The 24,638-nt window shown below is 38.6% G+C and overlaps 1 protein-coding gene across 3 annotated transcripts; it reads left to right on the plus strand.

The window, feature by feature from the left end:
• Positions 1 to 3,188: 3,188 nt before the first annotated feature.
• CHKA (choline kinase alpha) lies at positions 3,189 to 24,638 on the plus strand (the record flags this gene model as incomplete). 3 transcript variants are annotated; one of them, XM_080345447.1, is made up of 12 exons in its annotated part: positions 3,189 to 3,520; positions 7,455 to 7,566; positions 14,535 to 14,588; positions 18,688 to 18,801; positions 19,402 to 19,535; positions 19,807 to 19,911; positions 20,281 to 20,339; positions 21,735 to 21,822; positions 22,717 to 22,825; positions 23,313 to 23,419; positions 23,758 to 23,839; positions 24,579 to 24,638. In XM_080345447.1, 12 exons carry the CDS (start codon positions 3,189 to 3,191, stop codon positions 24,636 to 24,638), a joined length of 1,356 nt encoding a protein of 451 aa, XP_080201573.1. The 3 variants fall into 3 exon arrangements, with proteins under 3 accessions (XP_080201573.1, XP_080201575.1, XP_080201574.1); XM_080345449.1 differs by lacking the exon at positions 18,688 to 18,801; XM_080345448.1 differs by lacking the exon at positions 14,535 to 14,588.

Below are 24,638 nucleotides of genomic sequence, written 5' to 3' on the forward strand. Positions count from 1 at the left end.
TCCTGCATGCTTTGAGCCAAGCCAAGGAAGTTATTGGGTAAGAAAATGATTTATTTTCATGTTTAGTGAAACCAGTACTTGTCTTTCCACATAGTCTACTGGGTTTTGCATTATTCACCTTTGGCATTAGTGCCTAGGCTTTCAATAAGACCAAGTTCATGCCATTGCTGCCACATGGCTTCCTGCCCATTCAAATCAACCACATTTGAAATTGACAATTGATAATATGGTAATTGATAACACAGAATTTAAAGGTGAAAGTCATCCTAACCAATAATGAATTTCGTAACTAACATTTACTTTCTGGGAATAAAGAAAGAAAAATAATTTTGATAAGTAACATATCAGTATGCCTTCATATCAACTAAACCTGCAAGCCCTTACAATTATTCACCTTTATTTCTATTATGAGTTCACTTACTGCTTTGTTCTCACCTTTATTGCACAGTACATGCTTATGGCTCCACAGAAGAAACCATGTTTGTTGTAAAACACTCCAAACAGTTTTCAAGTGAGTTACACCCTTTTTCTAAACTCAACAATAAATTACAAGTTACTAATTACTAATAGGGTGTTAAAACAATAAATGGTGTAATAAGCAGAACAGATGTCTAAAGGAAATGTGTATGGGCTTCATATGGATCCAGGATACTTACAAAAATGGAAGTCATGACAGGACTTAAACCCAAACTAGACTGACACCACAAAAGGGTGTATTGTAATCAAAATAATATAAAACAGAGCCATAATTTTCTTATCTCCTCCTATATTCTCTGAGGCTTTGAAAAATACTATCTGAGGTTTTGAAGCAAACCTTATAACTTAGTACAAACAAATGTCAGTGAAATGGCCAGTATCAACAAGCTAGTTTTCTTGTCTAGTAAACGTGGATAGAATTCTCTCTACCCAGGAGAAACAAATATTTTATTTCTCTAACTTTTCTGCTTTTTCTTTCCACACTAATAGCAGTCTAGGAAAAAAGTCAACTCCAATTAGAAAAAAAATGGTCCTGTTACTCATGGTATGACAAAGTAGTGTGAAGCTCGAGCACTCAGAAACAGAAGGGCCAGTTTGAAGGGCAATTTTTTCTAGTATTTGCACTACTTCTCCTCACATGTAGAGACATCATCAGCATTTGTTGTAGAACGCACTTTTTATCTGTAGAACTGTTTTTTGGCATTTAGCTATTCAACATCAGTGATGTTGCCAGGTACTTCTGCAGAGACCTGCAAAAGAAACGGCTTATCCACAGACCTGCATTTCTATCTTCAGCAGCCACTTCATGTCCCTTCTCCAGCACCTTAATCCGTGCTCAGATTATGGGATTTTGTACATGAAGACCTGAGGCACATATGAGAGAAAAGAGAATCTGTGTTTCTTCTGTTCCAGTTTGGCATACCTAACCGATACATCACTCTTTCTCTAAACTAGGGTCTGGTATGCCTCAGCAACGATAGTTTCCGTTGTGCTGAAGCTGCTTTGCCAGCACAAAGCAGTTCTGAAGCCAGTTTTGGAGCTTTCCTGCCACTTTGCAGAAAATCCCTGGGCTATTTGGGAGCTTTCCAGCACTCGAGTGCCAAAGTGAAGTGCGCAGACAAAATGAGAGAGCAGCCCATGTAGTGAAATAGTGTGGGGAGGGATGAGGGAAGCAGCATATCAGGAAGTCCCTTGCCACCCAGCAATACCCAGCTTTAACAATGATTGCCACTATGGCAACTATTATTAAAAGAGCCCACAAGCTTTCATTATATACAGTAAAACACCATGAAGGGAGAACAGACAAAGGAGGAAAAAAAATCAGGGAAGTGCAAACGTAGTCCAAGGTTTAAAGGTGATTTATTCCTTTACTGCTCATTTATGGCAAGGTGATACAACATATTAGGCTGCGGGGGCGGGGGGGGGGTGGAGGGGGGCAGGGGGCAAGAAAGCTGCAGCGCCTTTCAGCTGACTGTAACATCACCACTCTGACACTCCTTGTGTGCTATGAAGGACTGGAAGGCAGGTGCTGGTATTTACTGTAACAGAACATCTTTGCACTATCAACACTAACAAAGAAACTGAACTGCAAAGCATTGCATGTAGATTTTTTTTCTTGTAGTTCACCTTTCTGTTCAGGTATGATTTTCTCCTGAGCCAAAAGAGCACAGTTTACCATATAGGCATAAATCAGCCTTCACACGACTCAGTAACTTTCCCGAAGGAGCATAGTTTAAATAAGCATATTGTTGATTGGTATAACCCACTTTGTACCGCACACAGATTTCACACATGTTTCTGAAGCAAGTCACAGGCGTGACTGACACCGGCACGTTACTAAGTCCTGGCATAGCCAGGCCTGAGGGAGCACCACCTCAACTAACACGGTCCAACCAAAGAAGGGACAAAGGCAGCTCCACCGCACAGCACTGCGTGGTGACCGGCTCTCTGCCCCGGCCTGGTCCCTCCCGCTGTCTTCAGTGCTTACCTTTGACTCAATCCCCCACCCCGATCGAGCTCCCGCTGTGGCCCGAACCTCCCCCGCTAAATCCTCCTCAGATCTGAGCGGCGGCCGCCGGGCCGAAGAGGAGCGCCAGGCACAGAGGGGCGCCCGGAGGCGGCGGGGACAGGGCTGAGCACAGCAGGAAGGGGAAGCGGGACCCAAAGGTATCTAACGGGCCGGGCCGGGCCGGGAACACGACCCCGGGTCTGGCGGCCGCGGCACCACTGCTGTGGAACCAGCGGGGAGCGATCACCTTGCGCTGCGCCCCCCACCCCGAGCTGTGCGCGACGGTCACCGGGACAACCGGGGAACACCCAATCGGTGTGCTCCCGCCTCTCGCGCACAGGGGCGGTCGCGACAGCGAGAACTAGCGCCTCGTACTCCCTCGCGCACCAATCACCAGGCGCTCAGGCAGCTTGGGGGAAAGGAGAGCGCACGCTCCTCCCGCTCGCTCGGAACTTCTCCCCCTCCCCACCCCCGCTCCAGGCTGGAGCCGAAAGCTGGGAGCCAATCAGGACAGAGGGAAAAAGCGTGAGGCAAGCGGGCGCGCGTGCCGAGCTGCCTATAAAAGGGGGGGCCGGGACAGCACGCGCAGTTTACCCGTCGCGGGTGCTCGAGAGAGAGCGGTGCACGCGAGGTGAGCGAGCTCTTGCCCCCACCCGCTCATTGCCCTAACGGCCTTCTTCCCCTAGCCCGCCCGCCTCGCACTATGAAGACCAAGTTCTGTAACGGCGAGACCGATCCTTCCCCGCTTGGGCTGCTCCTCGGCTGCACCTCTGGCGGGGGCGGTGTCGTCCTTCCCGCCGCCGGGCAGCCACCCTCGCCGCTGGCTCACACTGATCCCGAGGGGAAAGACCCCGTCGTGGCGGGCGTAGGCGGGGACGCCATGACCCTGCCTTCCGCGCTGCTGCTGCCACCGCCTGAGGAGGAGCCGCCGCTCGACCCCCGAACGCGACACAAGGCGTATCTGTGGTGTAAGGAATTCCTGCCTGGGGCCTGGCGGGAGCTGCGGGAGGAACAGCTGCGCATCAACCCCATCAGGTCCGTGCTAAGGGGGGGCGTGGTGGCTAGTGCCTGCGGAGAGGGGGGCGGGGCCCGTTGGTCGCCGGGAGTCCGAGCCGCTTCCTCAGGAGCGGGAGATCAGGATTTCCCTTTCTTTTTTTTTTTTTTTTTTTTTTTAATTTAAATTAAATTTTTTTTTTTTAATTTATTTTTTTAAAAAAGCGCTTCTTAAACTTGAGGGTTTTTTGGTTGGAGGGGAGCAGACTCGCTGCTGCATGGGAAGCGACTGCACATCCGCCTCCCGCATTCGCTCTGGGGCGACGCGGGTAGCCCCTGCTCCGCACACCGGTGTGGGAGATTTGCGGCTGCAACCAACGCCTCGGCTCGGAGAGTCTCACCCGGAGAGCGATGGGGGGCCCTGGGTTCGTTGCGTCAACCACGCCCCCCGCCTAGGAGAGGGTGGCGGCGCGAGGTGGTTGGCGCTGCAAAGCGACGGTAGAGCCTCGACCCTGAGACAGGGGAGGGGCCCCCAACTTAGACGGTAAAAGTCACAGAACTGGTAGAAATGGCCCTACCGGCTCGTGGGGGGTGGTGAAGTGCCTTTTTCTGGTATGGCTCTGGCCGGTCTGAAATTCAGAAGTTAGTAGGTAAATGCGATATATTGATGCTGTGAATAATCTTTTAGCATATATATAGTAACATGTACTTGTGACTCAGCATGTTGGCAGCAGAAATACGTAAGTTGGATATTCTAGTAGCCATGTATAGTGTGTTTAAAATCTTTGCCTTCTTTGCGGAATTAGATAGCCTCTTTTTTTGTATCAGTCCCATTTGCTAGTTAAACTGATGTCAATTCAGAGTTTCATTTTTACAGACTGCTTGATCATTCTCTCTGATAAAATGTAGAATCACATACAGTTTTAAAGGTTATGGTTGTTAGCTTCTCCCCTGGAGCCCTGAGTTTGCTTTCCTGGAGTTTCTACTTTTGCTGATATACGAACCATAAACAGTTGACAAAGCTCTGGCATATGAAAGTATAACCCAAATTCATCATGCTAATTTCTAAATGTATTTTAAAAGCTTTATTAAAAATGAGCAACTAATTGAAAGATAGTACTTGTGGTTTTAGATCATTTCTGCTCACTTGATCAGAATAAGTTTATGAAGGGAGAGAATGTTTAGAAGACTGAACTATTCCTAGACTAGTCTGATAATGTCTGTAATCTGACTTGCTTAATTCTGTTTTCATCCTTATTAACGTGCACTGCTGAAATAGGTACTTATTTTCTAAAGCCTTAGGTTTTAGCACAGTTATTCTTGCATTTGTTGAAAACTTTGCCTCTGAGACACCACTTCAAAATGGCTTAATGATTTCTGGATTGGGAGGAAGAGGGAATGGGCTGAAACTTAAGAATGTGTAAAACCATGCTAATTGGCTGTTGTATTTATTTTGGCAAAAGTCTTTTCACCATTCCTGTCTATAGAGAAAGCAGCATCATATTGGTTTGCTGATTCAAGTTTTGCGAAAGTCAAGTGCTCTGTGTATGTTCTCCAGTGTGCCTGCCAGTGCTGCCATTTTGATGGCTTTAGTGCACATTGTGTTTGTGAACAGCATGTTAGGTACTTGATGTCATAATATGAAGAGGTCCAGTTCTTATTAAGAGCAAAGAAATAGATTTGCATCTAATCAGAATGCAAGTATATAGGCACATCTAACTGCTCTGACTGTGATTTGGGGAAAGCAATGGGAAGCTTTGAAAATAGGTGACCATTTTGGAAGGGCTTACCTTTAAGTAATTTGCAGCAGTAGACTAAATGGTAGCTTTATATAAGGGTGACATATGCCCTTTTGACCCCTAAACAAGCTGCTGAGTCTACTGACCTTCAGGAGAACAATACCTTTTATTAGACTCCTGTATGGATTTACTTGATTAGTGGTAACTTATGAAGTCTTAAGTGCATAAGACTATAATGAAACTTATGTTTAATGTACTTCAGTCTCAGTAGGACACTCCTATTTGACTGGAGAGATATAAAAAAGAGTTTCCAGGCTTTCATGCACTGTATGCAGACTGAGCATGTGCTCAAGTAACGTAACTGTTCGTACAGGATTTTGAGCTCTAGTATGGTATCTTTTGTGAAGTGGGTTTCAATATGTTTGGTTCTTCTGTTTAAGTGTTGATATTTTCAATGAAGTCAGAGGCTTAGAAAAGGTGGCAAATTATTTAAAAAAAAAAAAACTGTCTAGCATAGTTTAAGTGAAGCCAGACATATTGCATCTGAGTAGTCTGGGTTTGCTCTTTGATACCATTTCCATCTGTCTATTTCTACCTGTTCACCTTCCTGATTTAAAGTTACTTCATATCTCTTGTCTCTAAGCATCCTTTTTTTGATGCCTGCCAAGCCACCTGGTTATTTTCTGCCTTCTTACTTGAGTGTATTGTGCAGCTGCTTTTTTACCCCATTTTCTGGAGATTTTTTTTCCTCTCTGTTGTTGACTTTGGATATGTAGGCCAGCCCTTCTTCTGTGTACACAGGTACTCTGCTTCTTGGCAGCCTTTTTCTCCAGAAAGTCTCTACTACTTCGCCACTGCATTGTAAGGAGAACCTAAAAAATATTTGAAAAAACCTGGAGAAGAGTGTCAGGTTAGGACTGAGAACTGCATTTTAGCTACTGCGTTTTGGTTTTGCCATAGACGCCTAGAATCAAAGCTCACTGCAAAGTTACATTAAATACTCATGTTTTGGGTGTTATGAAAAACTGCGTTGCTTTGGGAAGGAAATCACAACATGACAAAGTTTCTACTATTTGAATTCTAGAGTTACTGCAGTATGTTGTGTAGCATGCTATAAGTAAAACTGCTTATTTTTTAAACCTGTGCTACCTCATCCCTTTACTGCTAGCTATTATATTTGGATTGTCTGTTTTTGAAAGTTTTTTCTTTAATGATGAGGCAAAAGCTTTTTCAGTAGAGCTGATTTGCATTTCTGTTTTGCAAGTGAACCAACAGTTTCAGTACTCTTTTGTCTTGTAGTAAAGGAAGAAGTAATAGGGAAAATCTATTGCAGAAGAGAAATTTTAAAACTTACTAATGAACATAATGAAGAGGATGCAGAAAGAATGTAGTAAAGGATATATGGGTTGAGTAGACCAGTGTTCTTAGTGGGCTACTAGAAATTGAGAAACTTAACTCCTCTAGTAATATCTAACTCAATAAACCTGTGGAAAACAAATGCTGTCACTTTTCCTTGTAAGAACACTAGCATAAAACAGTAACTATATGAAAAAAACAGCATGCTTGTATAACCTCCAAAAGACTGAAGCACAGAGCTCCCTAATTTGTGTTTTACCTGGTATGATTTTGAGTGTGACTTCAGTTTTGTCAAATACATGAACAATTTATTTGAAGGACTGCTTTAATTGTAAATTTCAAAATTGAAAATTACTCCCTAAGAATGACAGCATAAGTAAGATTTTCACCTGCAATGCTGTAGCTCAGGTATTCAAGTTAAATCTTTGTAGCTGTCAACCCAGTTATACCAGCTCTTAATTCAAACTTAGGTTTTTATACTCACTGCATGGTTTTAAGCTTCTTCTACTGTCTTCGTGCTTATTTGTGCAACCAAGTACATCTGACAAGGCTTCAGCATCACTTTCTAGAAGTCCCAAAAATAATTAAGTTAACAAAAGTCTACATTGCATTTTAGTTGTCTGTTGCAGTTTGTTCATAGCTTGACCTGTAATTGGGATCAGTATATCTTGGTAGCTTTATGCTTAATGTATTATCACCATCAATTTTTTTAATTGAAGCCTTATATGCTGTGAGTTATTGGTACTGTTGGAAGATTTTTTTCACGTTAGAGTAGATCTGTTAATTATACTAAAACTATGATGAGTGTGCATCTCTTTTTTAGCAAATTGAATGTGTATGCTTATTGAGCTTAGCTGATAAATGTACCTTTGTCTTAATAGAGGTGGCCTCAGCAACATGCTGTTTCAGTGCTCACTACCTGATACCATTGAGACAGTTGCAGATGAACCACGGAAAGTTCTCCTGCGCTTATATGGTGCAATCCTGCAGATGGTGAGTATGTAGAGTGCTTTGGGAGCTGGGTGGGTTTCTGTAGCTTAATTGTGATATGTTTGGAGATTTTAATTTGTGATATGCTGCAAGTGTGTGCTGCTTTATCATTTTGAGAATGTGTTTTAGTGGTAGTAGGGTAGATTGCTAGCTTAAAGCAGTTTTCTTTATAATTTGTTACTGCCTAGAATTTACACTCCTTTCTATAGAGATCCTGACAGGCATGTATCGGCTGAAGGCTCATTTGCTCTCTGCTTGATCAGTAATGCTTTGTTTATGGTGTTAAGTTTGGGCTGTGGTGTTTCAGAAAAGTTGAAGTTTGCTTCTGTATAATATGTAGGACTTCGACATAACTAGCAAGATTGCAAGAGACTAAACTGCTTAATTTTTATCTTGGAAACACTCAATCTGAGAGATTAAAGTTGAAGGTTTTGTCAAACTTGTACAATGCTCAAGCATTTTATTAGATCTCATGGGTGTTGCTGGAAAGTTTGATCTATAGTGTTGGAATAAAAATAAGGCACAAACATCAATACTGTACAGCCATCTCATTCCAAAACATGCTTTCCTAAATGTGTGATATGCCCCCTAGCTGGCATAGAAACTTAATCAAATGTTTGTCAAACTCTTCAAATGTTACTTTTCTTTGGTTAGTAAAATGTAAATAGCCTTGAAATTTGTCAAGCCTTAAGAGAAGCGGTTGGCAAATTTGCTTCAAATTGTAAGGTTTAACATCAAGAGTGTTTTGTAAAGGTAATATCTTGTGAAGCTTACAGGCTGTTGCTGTGGGACTGTAGAGCAGATCTTCTCTTACCCATCTCTGCTAGACAGTTGATATTGTAAATAAAAAATCATAACAAATGTTTAACCTTATAAAAAATGCAGCTTCATAAAATTATATTGGAATGTTGGCAATTGTTTGTTTGACTTAGAGGGCCTGGTTTTATTATCCATTAATTTGGTATTTTCCAGTACTCAGTCACTTACTTTGACTAACTGATGCAATGTCTGTAGGAGATGACTGTTCCTGAAATTTCAGCCCATACTTCCTGTTTCTACTGCCTTGACCAAACTTACTATTAAAAATCTCATTGGATACTGTCATTTAACTGTCTTCAACTGGCTTCAAAGTGTTCTTTTGTTAATTATGTGAGGTATTAACTTTCCTGTAGTAGCAAACTTCACCAGAAATATGTAAAATATTTCAGTGGTTTGAAATAGCATGAAATGCTTGGCTACACCACTGTATGTATGTTGGGAAAGTTAAACTGTTAAACAACAAATGTGTAGAAGTTCATTAATTGAAGCTTAAATAGTCTCTAAAAAACCTAAAAGCAAAGTGAATAAAATGGTGGTGAGAAACTTTGTTTTCAAAATTACTCCTGGGGTTGATGCTGAGATTTTTTTTTTTCAAAATTATTAATGGCTTTAAGGTAATGCTGACTTATGTAGAAGGCTTGATTTGGAACATGGGCTGTAAAACTGCTGTAGTGGTAGAACTTCTGTTGCCTAAGAGCTCTGAAGACATGTGGCCTTTTCCTTTATATTTCAAAGGAAAAGTAAAGAAGACTCTAGCATAGCATTTGGTCATCCTCCTTTTCCCTCAGGGCTTTTTTTAACTTGCCTTTTCTGTGCCTCTGTCCACTGACAAAATCAAAATAAGATTTTGGGTTCCAAAATCAGAACTAATTTGGTTTGAAAATTGAAAGTGTGGTCATAACTTTCTAACCTTTCTACTCTTAGCATTGAAGGATCTTTTGAGATGTCTAACTTCCTTTATTTCCATAGTGGCAGTGAAAAGACTGCTCTTGTTGGTGCAGTTCACTAAAGGTTAAGTAAGCAGAGAAAGTCCCAAGGTAAAACTTTCAGATTGCATTGAGGTTCACAATTTTTGTCAACAAACATTTGTCTCTTCCAGCCCCTCTACATTAAATGTAAGTTAAAATATAAGCAAACTGTTTTATTGGGGTATTTTGAAAACCTCACTTAGGATTATTATAAATTTCTGGGTGACATAAGCAGAATTCTATGACAAGCCTGTTATAGAGGGAGTAATTTGATATTTTTAGTAATGTTGCCCTATAGAAATTAAAGGATACTGTATAAGTAACTTGACTTTTGAGACCTCATGCTAAAATCACGATTCTCAATGACTTAATTGTAATTGCCACTGGGTATTAGTAATTACTACTTGTTTGAGCCTTTTTATCATGTTTTAACTCTTGTCCATTTTATTTTCTGTTGAAATTGGAGAACAAAACAATAATATCAGCTGTTATTATTCTTCTACTGTGAATACTATATATCTATAGCAATATGCACCAAATTGTTCTATGGACAGAAGATAAGTTTATGTTAAAATTTTGAATAGCAGTGAAAAATAGGTACCTGATACTAAAGAATGAATTATAATGGCACCGTAGTTCTTTGAGCCACCTTTTTTGCAGTTTGAAAATAGCCCCAGTTTGCTTATTATGAATCTTGGAAGACACAAATGTCAGTACATGAAACTCATCCAATATAAACCATGCCAATTGGCTAAAGCTGCCACACAGGGAAGGTTTTGTGCCTTCCTCTGTCATAGCTGATATGTTTAAGCCAATTTTTGTGTGCATGACTGTTTTTGGGGGGAGCTGGGGGGAGTTGAACTGAGCTGGCTCAGCCATTGTTATGAATAGTTACACTGGCATGGATGTTTAAAAATCAAGGACTTCTCTTGAGTATATCCTTGAGCAGAACTTTTTTTTTTAAAACAAGTATTTGTGCTTGTGAACAGGGTAAAGTACTAACCACATTAAAACTCAAATGTTTGAGGCACAATGCAGATATGTTCCACATTGAAAAAAGGGAAATGTCTTTCTTTGCTTCCCTTATTCTTCCTCCAGCTTAGTTGCTAAATTTAAAGGGGAGCATTGAAAGTAAAACTTGCTCATGACAAAATGTCTTCAACTGTTTGGCTATATCACTGTTAAAACAAATGAAACAAAAGTTTTTTCAACAATGTGCCATTTAATATCTAGACTTTGACTGGATTTCATATGCAGATCACTGTAGTGTTTCTACGTAAATTCAGAACAACAAAAACTTCCCACATCTTACAAAAGCTGATAGGATTTCACTGAGATAGCATCAACAACAAGAAGCTCAAATTAAGGTGAATTTCTCTGAAGTTCACCTGTCAAAAGCTAACTTGGGGGCTAATTCCCGTTCCTTTACGTGCATCAAAAGAACCTTGAACTCTGATTTACTGGGGCACTTTGCAACAGCCTAAAAAAAAAATCTTGTATTTGAATGAGGAATACCAAACCGATATATCTGATATTCTTCTCTAGTCTCTCAATTTCTATGTGAGCAGATGCAAAATAAGTATACATGGTTGCCACCGTTCTGTGGTAGATCTTTTTCCATACCTGCCTTGCTGCCTTTTGGTTTTTGTAACTAAATAAAATGCAGACTGCTTTGTACCTGTAATTATCAACGTCTTCTGTGGTTGTTGGTGTCCATGTCTGTTTGTAGCATGGAGTTACTACAAATCCCTGGCACTGGCAGACAGCTTGAAAGAAACCAAGCACCTCTTATGGGGATATATTTGTGTTGGGTGGAGTTAAGGGTATTCTGGGGGTAATGTACCACTTTAGTTGTATATGCATGTGTTCTCTGCTGCAGGCTTGCCCATGCGATCGTGCCTAGAGCACTCTGGTTTCCAGGTGACAGACACGATTCACGGTATAGTATGAGATCTCTGAAGTTGGAGCATTCTCTACAGCTTTCATTTTCTTTAGTACTAGATTTCATTGTTTAAAAATAAGACTTAAGTAGCAACAGCTACTGTCTGTGCATCTGAATGTTTACAGCAATAACAAAATATCAAAGTACTGCTCCTTCCTTTCCTCTGCTCCCTCATAAGAGAATGGTAACTTGAAATAAGGAGGATTAGAGATGTTTTTGTGGCTTTTTTCAGGGCTTTATGTCGTGGATTCTAGGACTAGCAAATTAGTTCCTTCAGGTCTGGCAAGGATCAGCAATCAATGGCAGGTTCTTAGAAGCAGAAATAGCTGTTGCTGAATCTAAAACTATGTTCCTATATCCTGAAGTTCAAATCCATGTCTTTCAACAGCTTCTAGAATTTATAAAAGCTTTCCCTTCATAGGTTGCCTCTAATCTCTCAGGCAGTTCCTTGGTATTGGAATTCATAGGGTTTTGTCTAAATCAAAGTACTGCAGCATTTTGAAGTCTTGAAAACTACTAAAGCTGAGTAAACTCAGAAAATGAGTTTATAATTTAAGATGTAAATTTGTGGGCAGAGGGTTGTTTGGGGGGGAAAAAAAGTTGCAAGTTCCTCCTCTATACAGAATTCTCCTGCCAAGCATCACCTGGGTTTTCTGAGTCAGAGCTCGTTGTCCAGCCATAAGACAAATAAATTTGGGGCATTAGGGAGAAAACTAACTTAATTTTCTGTGTTAAACTGCCAGATGTGTAAATACTACCTGGTCATCTTATCATCACAGATCAGATAATGTGCGATGTCTCCCATTCTAGGACTTTCATCTTGTACCTGAAGCTTCCTGCCTTAAAATCAATTTACATTATCATCAAGTAGACTCTGTAACTTGTTGTCTCTCTGCATACAGCTGTACTCCCTTACTAAAATTGTAGAGAGCTTTCTTAATCTGCTTTCAGAATAAACCTTCCCACAATAAAAGAAGCACTGAACAAATTATTTAAAGTTGTAAAGATGTAGAACACATGTCCATTTCTAGTTAATATTTTCATGTAGAGAAAGAGAGATTAAAAACCTCCAGCAGTTATTAAGTTATTGTTATTTGTGTAATTAAAATCTACTCATTGCTGTTGAAGTAAATGGGTCCCAGAACTGGATGTAAGCTGGAGTGAGCTATTAGAGCTTTTGGAAATACTGACATTTTGATTGGTTTAGCCAAGAACATATGAGCTAAATATGTAGATCTAACACCTCATGGTATGTTTCACTTTGAACCACTGTTCTCATAGGTGATTGTGCAGTCAGAAAACAATCAAATCCTTCTGCTTTAACGTTGTTAAACTCTTAAACTTCTTCTACATAAAATCGTATCCTGCTTACTTAATTTCCTTGACCACATGTACTGGAGACTTTCCTAATCCTAGGCTGAGTACATGGCCACTTGTGAAGACTGATCCTCTTCAAGGTTCCATTAATATTTGCCAGTTATTATTCACAAATTACTTTGTATTCATTCTCCTCTGGACATTAATGCTCCATGCTGAGGGAACAGAAAAGAGGAAGGGATGCCACAGAAGTCTCCTTTTCTGATGACTCTGCAGTACACATCACTAACTATCTCTTTCTAATGGCACAGTAGATGCCATTAGGCTATCTCCAACACTAATTTGAGGTGAGCTTTTAGAACCGGATAGCCCTTTATACAGTATGACTTCTGGAAAGTGGATGCCAGTTCAGGTTCTAGGGAAAAGCCTTATCTACTTACCTTCTGATGAACTGAACCATTCTGAGAGCACCATTAATCAGGAGAGACTCCTGGATGGTGAGTAACTTTCTGACTGTTCAAGAAAAAACTGTAAGATGCAAGAGTGGTATTAATGTAGGACATGCTTGTTCAAAGAAGCCCTCTGTAAATGACTGTAATACTATTGAGTAGTTAATGCATTTAGCTTTAGTGAATATGTTTTGACTTTATTAATTTCCTTGAAAGGAATATAAACCAATAGTAGTTTTCATATTGTCTTGTTTTAAACTTATTAGCATAATGCAATGGGAAGTACTTGCTGAAAGACCACTGATTCATATTAATTGTATTTCTTCTATAGCTTCTGAAATACTATAACTGCATAGCTTGTGTAATTGTTAGCTCGTTGTATTGTACTTAAAACAGCTGGTGTTGCTTAACTGTGTTCCATTAAGTTCATATTTCCACCCTTGTTTTGGACATGTAAGAGCTTTGGAATAGAAAGGTATGCACACAGTTCTGTGGATCAAATGTTTTTGTTCAGAAGGTGGAGATGCAGGCTACCCTAATGGGCCTCTACAGCTAGTCTGGTTTAAACAGTCAGTGGTGTAATTGCAACATAAATAGCAGCCACAAACTATAACTAACTCTAAGCAAATATTTGCTCTCTCTTCTCCTTACCTTCAAGCCCTTTAAAGGACAAGGTTTCTATTACATCTTGAATTTGAATGTGTAGCTCTATTAAAAGCATGTGCCATTGAGGGTTTAGTTGCTGAAGGTGTAGTTTGATACTCTGAAACTGCTCTGTAATGACTATTAATAATCCTAACAGAATACATTATTAATGGAATTCATTGAAGTTTTGCTAGTATACTGCAGTTCTTACTGAGACATCTTTAGTGTATGTGGGCAGTTCACTTGAAAAATAAGTCTTGGATTTGCACAGCCAAGTGGTACATTGTACATATATTCTAGAAAGCATACTATGAATAACGAAATTCTAGTGACAAGAAATTTGGAAAACAAGGTAATAGGGGAAAAAAAGCAAGTGCTTTGCAAGCTTCGTAACATAACTCTTCCAATAGTCCTTCTCAGGCTTTTATGTAGTCTCTGTAATGCATCTCTTAAATGCTTTAGTTGCAAGAAGAATATAGTCCCAGATGTCATGCAGAGAGACTTAATTTTCTGTTAATTAAAAATGTTCCTATAAGCTTGTGATACATTGAAATACTGATAAATTATAAAATACCAGAAAATTGACTCTCAGACTAATTACAGGAGTGGTCTGGTCTCAGTGGCACATCCTTTTGAAAGATTTTTGGAACTGTTGAATTAGTGTGATGGTCAGAGGTCAGATGGATACTAGTGCTGTAGCTGTCACAGATCAAGACAGTGATGAAACATCTAGTTAATTGTAGCTGGTACTTCTATTCTTTTTGTTCTGGTGGTTGCAGGTTAATCATGTTAAATTTCATCTTCTTATTGTTTGCTTTTTCTCATTCATAGAGGTCATTTAATAAAGAAGAGTCTGTACAGTCTCAGAAGGAAAATGACTGGCAGGTGAGTAACTAAATTTGCTTATTTCACAGAATTTTTTAGATGATAGAGAAATGTGGTGATCCTGTTTGTTCTAAACCAGGAGTTGCTCCACCTGGTGTCTGGGCTGTGTTTTTAGAAACTGTAAACAGTAATGAAGAAAATATTATCTGTTTGCTCATAGAAGTAACACTATTATGTGAGTGTCTGTACATAGCTTGTAAAGATTTAATCATTCCACATTAACAAAAAATACCCTCCAAACTGTGCCCTAAATGGTTTCTTACCATTTCTAACATTGATATGAGTACTGCTATTTTTAATACTAGGCTCATCTTTCTTTAGTAGGGAAAGATCAGTATTCTGCTTTACCTAATCCCTATTTTATAATACATTGATGAACTCTTCTGAGGAAAGTATATGGAGCTGGAGAGAACTTCCTCTTGAACATCAAGTCTTTCTGATTATTGTTGGGCTTGTATCATCTGTGTTCTGCAAAAATCAAAGTTCTTATTTGAAATAATTTCTGCTTATCCAGCATAATGTTTTGCTGGGTATAATTTTTCATAAAGTCATCTGAACACAATTTGGTAATTTAGATTTCTACCATGGCAGTGTTTTTTTCAGTAAGGGATAACATTGCAGCATGTTAGCCAGGTGCTTTGCATGTTATGTACTATCATTTTTCAGCTCTGTGATGGTTTCAGTAGTGATGAGGGAGAAATACATTTTACTTGTTTGGTAAGTGCAGTTTTTCTCTCCTTACTCTCCTTATGTATTCTGCCATCTGGGAATGCTCTCTGAAACAGTTCAAGCTTGTTTTTTTTCTAAGAGAGCTGAAACTGGTTTTAAAATTTTTGTTGAATGACTGCTTTTGAAGTTTTGTTGAACTTTCAGTTAAGTTTGCTGGAACAGCTTCAATCAGTTGAACCAAGACTGAACTGAAAGGTACTGATTTGATTCCTCAGTTTTCTTCAGAGGTGGAAAATGGAGGTGGCTTGATCTTATTTTTAAAATTTTTTTTCCCCCCCCTACTTCAATCTAGTTGAAAACAGTTTCTGAAGTGTTAAAACAAAAATCAAAAAAAGCTCCACTGTCCTAGTGCCAGCAGCTCATAGGAGCTGTGCAGTACAGGAAGCAGGGCTTTGAACTTCAGAATTGTCTGTTTGGTGCCTGAAAACAGTAATTCTATGCTGGTAGGTTGGTTTTTCTGCTGTTGGTCTCATGGTGCTGGAACTTCACTGATGGATCATTTTACTCAAGAATTCCTGTCAGGCTGGGTTTGTTAATTTTCTTGAGTTAGATAGGTTTGATCAGAGAAGGTAATGGTCATCCTTTGGAGAGAGTAAAAATACCTCTGAGTAATCCCATAATGTTCTGGATCACTAGCAAAAGCATTGTAGCTGTTCGGAGCTGCCTGGTGTTTGACTGTGATGAGACATGAAATGGGGATTGTTTTATCTTGATTTTACTATAGTTAGGGGTAATTTTTCTCAAAATAGTAGTATTTCATGTATTTTATAGTGAGCTTTTTTGTGGAAGCAAAAATAAAGCAGAAGCTTCAGTTCCAACTAAAGTATAGAAAGGCTTTTGATCTTTCCTTGCTTGAAGGGGAGTTATGTACTGGAAGAGTCTTGTGAAGAGTGTTTATAATAATTCTTAAATTTTTAAAATGCAACAGTCAGCTCTAAGTATTCATTTAATAGTGTGAGTGTTCAAATCTTCTCCAGAAGTTTGTTTTAAACACAAGTGTTCACCATTCATCTGTTGGAAACTGATTAAAATTGAGAGCTTCAGAGCTTAAAAGAACAGGTTGTTGTCTTGGCAGTATAATTGTATTGCAAAGTATTTGAATGTATAGAGATGCATAATTTACTTAGTTACAATACTTGATGCTTTAAGAGTAATCAGGTGAACATTTAATTGAAGATTTATTCAGTGGACCTAGATTTGTTCAGTGTCCATATGAAGTATGCTACAGTATTTTCTAAGGTCCTTTATTAGTTTATTTCCATGCCTATATTTGATGGTGGTGTATGGAGTGGAGACTTGGTAAAAGGTCCATCAGATATTATGAGGAAGCCTTTGTGACTGACGTGCATAGGTGAAATTATTTGTCTGTTGTTGAACTTATTCTCAAGTGACCATTCTGTTACAGCAGAAGAAGTTATTTGCGTGCTCTAAACTTTTTTCTCTTTTGAGAGTCAAGCAGCAGAGCACTGAAACTTGAATATTCTTATACTGCTGTTTTTAGGTAACATTTGCCTGTACTTTAAGACTGAAGCAGGTCTTTCATGGAGAGGTGCAGCCTTCCTTGTTAACACTGCTGACACAGAAGTTTATGAACTTGCTCACTGTGGATTATGTGAAAGTCCTAAACTTTTAAGCATGTTTTAAAGGACTAGGGGTAGACAGATATGTGGCAGAAGCAACCCAGGAGGGCACTGAGTAATTGGCAATATCACTATTTCTGGTTGTTACTTGTGATGCACGAAGGGGCATCTTCATGAAGAGCATTTCTTTGGCACTTGCTGTTATCCAAGTATTGTGAGTTGGTTTTTCAGTAAGATGTGAAAACAAGGAACTCACATCCTAATGGGAACAGCCAACAGGATTGCTGTAATCAGACTTTTAAGACACCCTGATGTTGTACAAGGCACAGACAAATTATCAATATAAGCTAATAAAGGAGCAGACATTCAGTAACGTGTATCTGATGTGCTTTTTGATGCTTGGCATTAGGCTTCAGAACTGAACTCAAAAGTTTAGATCTGTGGTGATGAGGGAATGTGAAATTATTAAAAGTATGTATTTTTGGTGCACTAGCTCTGCTTCAAGGAGTTGAGATGGCAAAACAGTGGAGGACAGTAATACAATACATTAATATGCAATTTATCTTAAATTCTCAATATTCTTGATGGGTGTCTTTTTATTGAAGCTAATGCCTCTGAACATAGTTACATGAGCCTTTCCTACACTTCAGTATGAAATGCTAGAATTTCCAGAATAATGTGTGGGCCAGTAATAAAAAATTTGTGAATGGAACTGCCTGGAGCGTAGTCAAGAGTGGAACTTGTATAGGAAAGAGTTATTTACTGTCTGACACTGCGGTGACTACAATAACACAAATGGCTCTGTAGTTTGAAATATCTGAGAGCTGTATTAAAAGCGTAAGAACTAAAAGCACAAAATAAAGTCTTATAGGTCAGACTTTGAGATGAGTTGCTCAAAAGTAGGCAGAGTCTTAGTGGACTTCTAGGATCTGAGTACAGCTGGATTCTTCTTTATACAATTGCTAGAAGTAGTGATTTATACTGTGGCTTCTGTGTTTACTTACAGCTAATCTAACCCATTAATAAACTATACTTCAGTGTGTGTTAGCTATTTTTGAGACATATTTAATATTTCTATTAATTTTTAAACATTCATATTAAGAAGCTGTCTGGTTGTGATTGTTATGGACTGAGTTTATTGATGTAAAGAAAACCTTGAAGAAAAGCTAATGAAACTGGAAGCATGTTTGGAGGTAGAAAAGGAAGAATGTTTATTTACTCATGTTTATTAGCAGGAGTTTAAATTACTCTCTCTTAAAAATATATATAAAAAGAGAGGCAAGACTTAATGTGCTTAACAGAAACAAATCCTAAGTCATTATTCTAAATAAAAAACTGGTTAGTTCAGTCATTCATTCATTTACATAGTTAAAGTGTCCTTTTGTGAGGCAATGTTCCAAAGTGTGTTAAAGTAGCCAAGGCTAATATTGATAATATTTATAGTTCCTGTGCTGTGCTTCAGTAGGATAAACCCCTTCAGGAAATAAATTTGCAAAGTTCCCACAGGTTAAGGAGGAGAGACTGGTTTGGTTTTTGCGTAGTTTGTCTTTGACCTGGCCCACCAATAGTACATGTTAAGTTATACAGATTTTCTTCCCCTGCTTTAAACTTGAAAGCAAAATATTTGTATTGCTCCCATGCTAACTACAAGTTGTTATTAGTCAAGAAGCTTTTGCTGGTAAAATGTTGAGTCAACTTTTTAAAGCTAACCCTAAGATTTCTAATTTTACAGCACAGCTGAGTTCATTTCTGTGCAAGCACTAACTAATGCTGTAATTTTTTCTTTGCAGGGAGCAGAAGCCATGGTTCTGGAAAGTGTTATGTTTGCCATTCTTGCAGAGAGAGCTCTTGGTCCAAAGCTATATGGAATCTTTCCACAAGGGCGACTCGAGGAATTCATTCCTGTAAGTCCTGGTCATGATTATTTAGTGGTCTACTGGTAGTTGATCATGACAAAGAGGTCTCTGGACTGCCCAGAAAAGCAGGGATATGGGAAGGGAATACTTGGCAGCCAGCAGTAATTGCTAGCTGTAATCTGATGGAGTTCTAGGGGGTGTTGAAGAGCCCAACTGTAGATCTTGCCAGGGATACCTAAAAGTTATTCAGCTGTAGCAGGGACTAATAAATGAAGATAAAAGGCCTGTTAGATACCAAATATAGCATTGGAAGCTATAGACTAACACTTTAACAGCATCAAGAGGAGATGCTTTTGATGTCCTTAAATATTTATACTTAGTCTGCTTTGAAGATATTCTTACTGTGAGATGTGGTATTCCTCATGTTTTGATCTAGAAGAGACTTGACTAAATCATATGTAAGCTAGGCAAGCTAACTTGGCTTTTCCAAATACAGCAATTTTAATTGGGACGAAAAGTACTTTCCTTGAATACTGTGCTGGTATTTTATACTAAACTGTATAGAGACTAATGCTAGTGTTCATAATTACTCACAGTTTTGTAATTAATCAATTAACTGTATTTTAAGAATGTTCTCTTTTATTACAGAGCAGGAAACTAAGTACTGAAGAACTAAGCTTACCTGACATATCTGCTGAAATAGCTGAAAAGATGGCTAGATTTCATGGCATGAAAATGCCATTTAATAAAGAACCTAAGTGGCTTTTTGGAACAATGGAAAAGTAAGTTACACAATGCTTTAAAGTATGCAAAATACTTGACCTGTTGTAATTTTGATAAGTAGATAATTCTTCATCAATGCCTGAGAGCACAAGCTCTCGCTGTACCTAGAAACAGTTTCATAGTTACTTGAGGAACTTAAATTACCTTGGATAATAGTGTTTTTCTTCAATAACTCTTTTTTTAAGTTATTGATTTTGATTTGAATGGTATCTCCATATAAGAAGACTAATATACTGTCACAAATGCTGTACTATTGTCTCTATTTAACAGATATCTAAATCAAGTGCTGAGGATTAGATTTACCAGAGAATCCCAAACTTGTAAACTGAACAAACTCCTCAGTTACAATCTCCCCCAGGAAATGAAAAATCTAAGGTAGGCTTATTTTGTCTACCACCGTCTTCCTATTTGCACAGCTTCAGTATGAATTTTTATGCTTGTTCAAACATGTTATACAGTGTAGTATCTTACATTCATTTTACTTTAAGTTGGGGGGTGTTTTTGGTTCTGTAACCAATATGAGTCTCATATGACTACAAATTGATAATGATCAATTGTTAATCTGACTTGCTGATCAGTGAAGTCCAACTTCAGTGTCCTGGTCTTGGGCTTCTAATTGAGAAAATAGTCTTGATAGACATGAATAGCACTTCAGATTCTTACAGCAAAATCCATTCTTTACTTGTAAGTGGAACTGACCTTAGTGATCTGTTACTTAAAAGATCCTGTATTGCTCTTTTCTAGAGCTATGCTTGAAGCTACTTCATCACCAGTTGTATTTTGCCACAATGACTGTCAAGAAGGTAAGCTGCTAACATTTTGGCCTTGTTGAACAATGCAGTATTAAGCATTTTCTGGTCACTTGTTTGCTTTCTGAGAGGTAGCTCATGTTATCAAGGTACTGCCCTGGCAGCTGACCTGTAACAGCAGCTTGTGTACTCCCAAGTGTGCAGCAGTTGCAAAGCAAAGTGTATTGGCTTCAGCAACCCTTCAGGCTGATTAGGGGAACATCTAATATCATAACTGGATTAAGCCAGGTATATACACACACTCTGTTAGTACAGGTTAGTTAATGATAGGAGCCTTAAGTGTTTTCTTTTAAGACTGTACCTTTCTTAGCTATCTGCAATATATGTAATCAGGGTCAGATATACTTCAGTTCTGTTAAAAAATTGTGAAAAAGTACAGTAATTAGTGAAAATGGAGTAGTTTGACTCAGCAGTTCTCAGTTTGTACTGGTAAGAAACACTAGGAAAACCTTATCCACCTCTTTTTTTTTAGTGTGTTCTCTCTGGGAGTCATGGAGGGAATTAAAATTTTTCTGAGCCAGTCCTCTGAAGAGATGAAAAGGAGGCAAGGCAAAAGGTGTTGGGTATGCTGTGTTTGTGCTCCCGGTCACCTTTACAGTGGGTAAGCTGGACTGAGCTGGAAGGATGTTACACTAGGGCCATATGCAGGGCTGTTTTGTTCTCAGGAGTCCTGGCTTTGTTAGCTAAGGCTGAGGAATTGGCCTGGAAGGGTGCAAGGGTATGACATGGAGAACAGATGTACCCGTGGAGAGGGGACAAACTTGGAAAAATCGAAATTACTTTACATTTATTTGCTAGTTGGCACTTGACAGAGACAGACTTGGTGTCTTTCAGATGAATTGTGATGACAAAATGAATTGAAAGACAGATAACGAAATCTCCCTGTTACAAAGGAAAAGGCTGAGCTTTTCTATAGGTACTGATTGTGCTACATAAGAATAGCAAAGTGATCAGTCTGTGACTTTCAGGCTGCTGAAAAGCAATTCCTGTCACATGTGTTGTGTTATCAATGATAGTGCTATGGAAAGTGCTATTGGAAAGAAACAATTCAGGGCTGATAAGGCTGACTTTGTCACCTGACAAAGTTAGCTGCAAACTAAACAATGGAGAAGCAGGACCCTTGGGAAAACAGATCTACCTGTGCTTGGACAGAAGAAAAAGTTCTTGCTTTCAGCTTTACAAGGTTTATAGAATATATCTCAACTCAGTAAGCTGCTGTACAGCCAGTCCAGCTTGGCTTTTCTGGTCATTCCTCTGTGTAGATGTGAGGCATAACTGGTATTATCTGAAAAAAATGTTTGTGAAGATAAAGTACTATTTTTCTGTTTTTGTTTTTGTTTTTTTTTTCCTGTGTCTTTATTGAATGTTCTGTATTATCTTAATTTTCAGGTAATGTCTTGCTTCTGGAAGGCAGAGAGAACTCAGAAAACCAAAAGCTGATGCTCATTGACTTTGAATACAGCAGCTATAATTACCGGTAAATCACTTATTTTCTATTCAGCAGGAAGTTGTATTACTTTCTACATGCTACAGCAAGAGCAAGTGCTGCACTACAGAATATTTGTCTATTCTAGTGAATTGTGTTCTGCTCTATTAGTGGTGGACAGCAAATTTTCAAAACAGTTATGGTCCCAATGGAGTTGAGTATAGTCATACAGCAGAGTCAAAGTTATTGGAACTCCTTGATTGTTTAGATTAGGAGGCTTGTTTGTGCACAAATGACTTCTTGCTTTCATGTCAAAATTGCTTTCTAGTGGGGAGAATGATAGATTGTGTGTGTATGTATTTGCTTTTGCAATTTTTTTCTTCAGTCCTTTCAAATAGTGTTTTGATCTGTGCAAATGAGAGTACTTCTAGGTTTTTCACTACATGGTTACACAAAATGCTTTTACCTCAGTCATCTAATAACTGATTAAGGAGAATCTAAGTGTGTGGAGTCATGGGGATCATTAAACATCAGCATAGCTGGAACATAATGGAATATTGAATTCCAGTAATATAAAAGTGGGATATGTTAAATACTTTGAGCATGGCTGCTTTGCCTGCAATAATGCTAACATTAGAGATGTGTTTCACTTCACGCTGAGATGTAATGCATACTCAAGTATTTTAACTGTTTCCATTGGTATAAAACTTGGTAGCAAAGTCTAGTATTTTCATGGAGCTGGTAGCTTTCATTCTTAACTGCCCATCTTTACTAATTGATTTTTAATAATATGCAAACAAGTTGTTTTGTTGTTATCAATTCTGTACCTCATTTAGCAAAACTGCAGTAACTTTATGCTTTAAAATCTGATTTTAGGCTTGGTTAAGCAAAAACAGATTGCTAGTATGCAAATGTTGAGGCACTTAGTCTTTATTTCTCTTTCAGAGGATTTGACATTGGGAATCACTTCTGTGAATGGATGTATGATTACACATACGAAAAGTATCCGTTCTTCAAAGCTAGTGTTCTTAAATATCCTTCAAAGAAGCAACAGGTAGGCATTTAAGACATAACTAATGAATTGCCAGTGTTGACAGTCTTCAACTCTTAACTCTTTTTTCCCATGCTGTTTGGTCTTATTCTGTCTCAAGACCTTTCCTCCATGACTTCCTTAAATATAATATTTTCTGTAAACCTATACTACCTTTGCTTTAAAAATCATAGAAACTTCATAATATCTATGCGGGATAGGATATTTACTATGTGCCATGTAGCTGTCTGCCACAAAAAGTCCAGTAGTTGTGGACTGCAGCTGTGAAATTAGTTAGCAGTAGCAAAATGTCATCTGTTGTCCTAATATTATGGTTTTCTTAAACTAGACTTCCAAGCAGTTAGTGGAACCACCATAATCCTAAAGGTAATGTCAGCACTGTTGATGTTTGGAAAAATAAATAACAACTTATTAGAAGGTGTGCCTAGGTCTGAAAGAAGCAAATATGTCTTCAAATTAAGAGTTGTAACTCTCTTTATTTGCCTTCCAGCTTCATTTTATCTCCACTTACCTGTCTGCATTCCATGATGGCTTTGAAAATCTGAGCAATGAAGAGAAGTCCAAACTAGAAGAAGATGTGTTCATAGAAGTTAACAGGTACCTTGTCTTTCACAACTGTATCTTGAAACTTCCACTCTGATGCCTATGCTTGTATACATTACTGGGTGGAGAAACTTCAACCAAGAGAGATTCTAAGCTATTTACATGTGGTAAAGAAAAATCTGTCCATTCTAACCTATAGATACATGGTATATGCTATTAGTGGAGTAAACAAAACACTACTCCATGGGGAAGCAAATGGAGTTATTTTTATATTGTCATTCTTGAAGGAAAGGTGGACATCCCTAAACTGGGGAATACTAATCTAACAAGATATTGAAATAAGATGTTGTGATTACATGGGTATTTCAATAAGCACAGCCTTGTAATTTCAGGTTTGCCCTTGCATCACACTTCTTCTGGGGTCTGTGGTCTATTATCCAAGCAAAGATATCATCCATTGAGTTTGGTTACCTGGTAAGTTGTTTAATTGTAGCTTCATGTAACTAAGAATGTATAATTCAAAGTACATGAAATGGCCTCTCCCAGCAACTATTATCTCCTAAGTGGAGTAAAAGTTTTTAAAATCAGTTTGTTACTGGTTTGTGCTTTTTCTTTAAGAATATAAAGAACATTTAAGATCATAAAAACTCCAGAAATTCTTCCCGTTGTTACATAGACTATAGTCCTATAGCCTTATGTATCAGGCCTTGCAGTGAAGTATTGTTCTGCAATAAGAGATCCCATGCAAGAGGGAAACTGGCATGCAGTAAGTGAATTTGGAATTCAAGTAGTACGTGTAATGACTGTTAATATTCAGTGTACAACAATATCAACGCTAGCTTGTTGTATGTACTGGAGAAGTGGATCGGTCTATCTCTTGATCCATGTTTAGTGCATATACTTTGCAGGTACACTGAATATCTTGCGGGAAGTGCTGCAGAAGCCATCCTTTTTAGTGAAATCCTGATGACTTTAGTTCCTGTTTTATTTCTGGCATGCTGGGAGCAGCTAATAGTGTTAGAGCTGGAGGGAACTTGAAGAGTTCAGAACATCTCTGGAAAGATTATCCTTCCCAAATAGAGCTAATTAATGCATTGAGATGATGGATTAGGAAGGTAACATAATTAATACCTTCATTAGGCTTCCCCATCCCAAGTAAGAAAACTCAACTGTGTTTACTGTATTGAGTACTGAACATCCCTTATTTCTCCAGGAATATGCGTTATCCAGATTTGATGCATACTTTGATCAGAAGAGGAAGCTGAAGGTGTGA

The sequence above is a fragment of the Nesoenas mayeri genome (genome assembly GCF_963082525.1).
Source record: "Nesoenas mayeri genome assembly, chromosome: 5".
NCBI classification, from domain to species: Eukaryota; Metazoa; Chordata; class Aves; order Columbiformes; family Columbidae; genus Nesoenas; species Nesoenas mayeri.